The sequence below is a fragment of the Acyrthosiphon pisum genome, chromosome X, assembly GCF_005508785.2.
Source record: "Acyrthosiphon pisum isolate AL4f chromosome X, pea_aphid_22Mar2018_4r6ur, whole genome shotgun sequence".
Taxonomy (NCBI): domain Eukaryota; kingdom Metazoa; phylum Arthropoda; class Insecta; order Hemiptera; family Aphididae; genus Acyrthosiphon; species Acyrthosiphon pisum.
The window spans coordinates 65,076,114-65,082,383 of NC_042493.1; the positions used below are offsets into that span (position 1 = coordinate 65,076,114).

General features: G+C 26.1%; 1 protein-coding gene across 3 annotated transcripts in view; it reads right to left on the bottom strand.

The window, feature by feature from the left end:
* Positions 1-2,499: 2,499 nt before the first annotated feature.
* The window catches only part of LOC100572314, a 20,896-nt gene continuing 17,125 nt past the window's right edge, over positions 2,500-6,270 (bottom strand). For 2 of the 3 annotated variants that reach the window (XR_001680135.2, XR_003839181.1), the window contains 3 exons: positions 4,594-4,784; positions 4,440-4,532; positions 3,609-3,751 (listed from right to left, as the gene is read on the bottom strand). Coding sequence is in view for 1 of the 3 variants with exons in the window: in XM_008188750.3 (XP_008186972.1) it covers positions 3,371-3,748 (378 nt within the window). In the remaining 2 variants the exon portion in view is untranslated. Of the gene's footprint in view, positions 3,752-4,439; positions 4,533-4,593; positions 4,785-6,270 lie in introns of those variants that run through there. The other variant, XM_008188750.3, reaches the window with a different exon arrangement.

Sequence of the window (6,270 nt, forward strand, 5' to 3'; positions counted from 1 at the left end):
CACACTGTATTTATTTCTAATTTATTATTTTTACTAACTGTAAGCTTAAATTTTAGCATTCTACTATAACATTGAAACTTTCCTACTATACCGGCCACCCTTTTTTTTTTTTTTTGAACGTATGTAGTTTAGCATAATCAAAAACAATAGTCATGTCAGAATTTGATGGTCGGACTTAGTTTTGAAGTTATAGCTAATTGAAGTTTACAATATATTTTTACATGAGTTAGACATTTGAGAGAATGCTACACAGACATTTGCTGTCCTCGTCTTAGAAGTTCATAACATACCAAATTGTACGCTCAGCAGATCGCATTACCTCCGTTAGCTTAAAAATTATAGTGAATTGACCTCTAATAAAATTTAAAGATAATATTATTATCTAGAGCATCTCAGAGACTATATGTTATATTTTAATTTTAAAGCGAGTTATGAGTATTTAAAGATGCACAAACAATTTACAATTTTAAAATGCAGATAACTAGCTTTAAAATTAAAATAAGATAAAAAAAACTATGAGATAATGTTGTAAGCTTTAAATTTTATAAGAGGTCAATCCACTTTTATTTTTTAAGTAATCGATGTAGTAACGTGATCTACTGAGCATAAAAATTGAATATGTTACACACTTGTAAGACTGAGAAAACAAATGTCTGTGTAGCGTCCTGTTAAGTGATTACCGCTATAGTTGAATTGTTGCACAGTAAAAACATTATTGATATTTCAACCCAATATACAAAGATTGAAACTTACCTAGGAAATATGTTATTAGTAATAATGTATTACTTTTTTATTTATTCAATTTTAGAGAAGTGAAGATCTCAATTTTTCGAAAATTACTGCAACAACTTTTATATTGGTAGCATATATTTCAATATTATTACTTTATTTTACTTTTATTTGTTAGGCGTATTAAACAGCAAGCAAAATAGTGTTATATGCGTGATGATGATCAATGTATATATTATATAATAATATAACCAATATTTTTATCAAAAATTGTAGGATTTTTTTTTACAAAAAACAACATCCACATTTTTTTTTTAAATTTTTTGATAACAACATTTTTTTTTATTACTTTAAATTTGTCTGTTTTATTTGAAGCAAATGCACCAGAAAACATATCTTCATAATTAAATATTTTAGGAAGACAAAATTATTGTTGTTTTTTTTTCAAACTAAATAATTGAATGCTCATACATCAAACTTTATCAAATTCACCATTGTTTTTTAGTTGATAGGTCAAACATTAAACTATAAGTATTTGATTTTAAGAAGTTTACAAACATAACCTACTTTAGTAGTATGATTCAATTTCAATTTGATATTGTTATTACAAATATTCAATCCACTTTAAATACCTAATAGATTGGTATTAATTTATAGTTAAACATCAAATTCAATACAATTAAAAATGTTTAATTACTATTTATTTTGGGTATAAATACTATTAGACTTTTGACAATATAATAATCACTAACTAACTTATAATAAATGTAATGAGTTAGAAATTAATCATGGATTATTCAATAAATGTCTATAAAGTATAAATACTACAAATTACAATAATTAAATATTAATACAAGAAATGCTATAAATGATGCTTATCACACTCCTTAATAAACTATTTTAATAACAATATTAAATTATCCTTGTAAAATGTAAAGAAATTATTACAACAATAAATATAATTTAAAAGTTCAGTTCAAATTAAATTTAAAAATTGAATAGTAGACTGTAGTTCGATATGGGTTTAAATTAATAACAATATGCATGATTTAGTATGATTCAAATTCCTAAAATTTAAAAATCCAGAATTCACAGATCCTGTTTATTCATAAGTCATAAATACCTACTAACTAGTGTATAATAATAGAGATAATGATAAAGAAAACAAACTATTTTGATAATAATATATTTTATTCAAAACAATTTTTCATTTTTTTATGAGAGTACCAATTAAGCCTAAGTATGAAATCAAATAAAAAATAAATATTTATACATAAATGAGTTTGAAATATTTATAAAAATAAATAATTGTTAATATATTTTGTTGTACATTGTTCGTTTAAATTAACAAATATATTATAATATTACAATTATTATTTGATTTAAAATGGAAATATAATAAAAATAATTAATTTTATATTTTAAAAACTACAATAAGTTAGTTTTAATATAAAGAATCTAAATACCTAATATGTATAAATAACATTAATAGAATAATAATTATTAATTATTAAAAAATGAGAATTATTCTGACTATGTTATTTTTACACTCATTAATTTAGGGCTTGGTAGTTGATGACCTTAATACTATTAAAAAATGCAAATATGACTTAAAAATAATAAAAAAATGACTGAAAAAAAATATAAATTACAAAAATGTATAAATCGCTTTAATCATTTTTTTATGACGTAGTTATAAAGCTTTGATTGTTTTTTAAATTATTGCGCTCAATAGCTTTTATATGTTTTATACTTGAAATGTCTTCTTCAATAGTGAATTTTTTTTTTGGGGATTGGTCGACAGGAAACCATAAGATAAGCAAAGTGATTGAGTTTATTATTAAATGTTAGCACCTACATATTATTTAATAAACAATGAATTTAATTAATATTGAGTTTTTAATAAGCTAGTTATTTTTTCTTTCAACTAGTGGGAAATAAGGAAAATCGACTAAAAATATTGGAAAATTACCTAAAAAGGTGGACGTATTACTTAAAAAGTAAAAAAAGCCAAAAAATACCAAATTTTACATACAAAAAATAGTTATTCAGATTCACATGCTATTGAAACACATTTTTAGTTAGGAGAGCATTGTCTACAAAGTTCCAAAAAAAAAAAAAAAATGCAGAATGCATCAACTACCAAGCCCATTTCATTATTATAGAAATAAAATTGCTTAACATTATTTTCATCAAGTCCATTATATAGAATGGATTGTCTATTCAATTACATAGAAAATGCAAAATATACCAATGATTGAATCAGTAGGAATGTTGAGAATAAGAACTTTAAATATTATTTCCTAACATTACATTTTTAATTATTATAGGTATTATAATAACTTTTCATTCCAAGCTAATGATAAACAAATGTTGCTTATGTCTAGTGAAAAATTTAAAACAAATGCAATGAAACCAATGATTATCACTATCATCTAACAATACAGTATTACCATCGACTTTATGTCCATTGCTCACTAATTTGGAATGTTACAAAACAATTTTTAATTTTGATTAATGAGTATTATCAATTATTGTACAATGAAATACTAGACATAAGCAGCTTAAGAAGCATAGTCATTTTTATTTTACTTATAAAGTAATGCGTACTAATTTGAAGTTTATTATACATAGTGGTATTTTAATTAGTATACATTGAAGTATCGATCAACACTTTTTTATCATTGGAAAAATCATAATTGTATGCATCTGATTCAATCAATTTTTTTACAGATAATAATTTTCTTTTTGTGTTATCTAAATTATAACTATAGTTTTTAGTAGTCATAATAATTTGGCTGGATAAAACGAATGGTATGCAGATGCTGTCCAGCATACTAGTAGGTTTTAAATCAGGAATATTTGGTTTTGCTGGTTGTAAATCATAAAGTAATTGAGGCATCGTGGGTGAGGTATTCACAGGTTCTGGATTAACCGCTGTTGAAACAGATGGTGTGTCTTTTGTATCAACAATCTGATCAGCCGATTGTTTAGAAACTCCAAATAACCAGGATGCCATAGTCTAAAAATTATAAAAATATAGCATAAATTTAATATGAATCAAAATCATCATGTTTGATTTTTTTAAATTTCTAATAAGATCTGATTTAATCAAGTAGTGTATTATACTCCTTTTTAAAAGAGAATATACCACTTTCTCTTTCATATTCTCTTTTGAAAAGGATTATTGTATCACAATTCGATAATAATTAAATTTATCGTTGATATAATTTGATCATAATTATGTAATTAATATGTACAAAATTGAAATATAGAAAAAGGCTACCTAAATTAATTGTACATTTTTTAAAAGATAAATTAATGTAATTGAAATAGTATAGATTCAAGATCTAACATGTGAAATACAAAAAGTGATCTATCATGGCTTGTATTGTGATAAAGATGTATATTATATATCACATAAAGGTAATACATAAGTAATTAAGTTGTTAACATTAAATTTTAAGACCAATTTTTAAGCAAAATATTGCTTTATTCATCATAGAAATACTCAAGTTTGGTAAATGTAGCATACCTATTGTTCATTGAACATACACAAAATGTTTTAGTACTTTCAGCACTTGCTTCAACAATAGTTGATACTATCTATCATGTTGTACAAGTAACATCAACAAACTGTCCCTAATAAACATCTCACACTCGTCCGTTGTAATAATAGGTTTATAAATTGATTTTGATGTTCAACTTACTTTTAAAGGTGTAGCGGTGTACTTCGATAATATACTGTAGAGCGTTGATGATGAAGGTGTTCAGAGAAATGTTGAACTCTGTTGGTCTGTCCACTATAATATCAAATATTGATTAAATAAAATACATCGGCTGATTGAATTATATTTTACTCACCTAAAACGTATTCACACAATCCACAAGCATAAAACAATGCATCAACTTGGATTAATGTAGCACTAAGGCAGTGTACTCAGTACCTATATACAGCAGCAGTGTATAGTGTTCTATTGATCTGTAATGTGTGCAGTGTGCTTGTAGTTCGTGACTGGTGGTGTAAGCAGTGCGCCCTACAATGTAGGAACAAACTACAAACAGTCAAACGTCAAAGTCGTCAAACAGTACAAACTTCGAATAATAATAATTAATAATCACACAATTACACGAATACTGGATAATATTATTATCACAATGTTAACCGTTCCCCTTCGATCATATCACGGCTATAGCACTATCTTTAAGAGGACGCTACACCTGCGTGTGTTGTCTCTGTCTCGACTGTCTCTGTCTCGCATGACATAGCAAATTGTTGTTCACTTTTCTCAATAGTGAGCTGTTAGTTTTGATACTAGAGTGAATCGACCTATTATCAAACTTTTAGGTAAGAATATTATCTGGGTCTTAGCGTGGTCGATTTTTCGATATTTTCATTTTCGAGAAAAATAAGGGTATCTGAAATATCAAAAATTAAAAATGCTCATATTTCGCTTGAAAATTAAAATATTAAGGGGGCTGGAGCGTAATCAATTCTAAGGAGTAAAAACTAGGCATTTTATATTTCTGTTTATCTGGGTCTTGTGTATGTGTTGAAAGTAAATGAATATTAGTTTGCGTAATTCGTAGTACTGATCACGTTTTATAGGGGCATCATAGTGACCGGGATGTACGTCTGTAATTTTACCTACGCGCATGCACATGTCACCATATATTGCTTTATAAAATGACAAACATTTTTTTCAAAAAATACTACCTCTGACTTCAATCACTACGCTCAATAGGATGTTCCGATTTTAATTTTGAAAGCAGATTTGAATTCTCCTCTAAATTTACTATGCTTTAACTGCCGTACATTTTTCATATTCTATATCAATGTATTTAAATTTGAATTATGAATATGTTCTATTTTTACTCTTTTTGTTAGTAAATTTCTAAGTAAAAAAAAATAAAAATCAGAAAAACGAAATTGTCAAAGCATAGATAATTTAGTGACAAATTCAAATTTGCTTTCAAAATGAATATCGGAACATTATATTGGGCGTAGTGATTGAAGTCGTGAGCTATGTTTTCGTCCGAAAATGAATCACGCTCCAGTCCCCTTAATAAATATACATTACAGCTATAGTAAACCTAAAAACTAAGTTATTTTTTGATATCATTTATATGGAAAAAGTTCTCACTGTTTCAAAAATCATTATTGCTTGTGTTTTTCAAACTTAAAAAAAATTTTTCATATAAATGATATCAAAAAAATAAAAACGATGTTGCACAGCCAAAGTTTTTTATGTGGCAAAAATCTCGTTTCTTAGTTATGATTCTAGCCTTCTCGGTTCTTTCCCGCGCAAAAAAATTTTTGCTATGTTGTAAATTTATAAGACAGAGAAAACACATGCGGGTGTAGCGTCCTCTTAGATCGACTGTTCATTAAAATCTATAGACCTATTAACAAAAATCAAAATATTCTTACAAACGTACGACATAGCAAATTTTCGTTTGCAAGTTTCAATAGGGTGCTGTCATTTTTGATTTTAGAGTGAATTAACCTATTATCAAACTTTTAGGTAACAACATTATCTG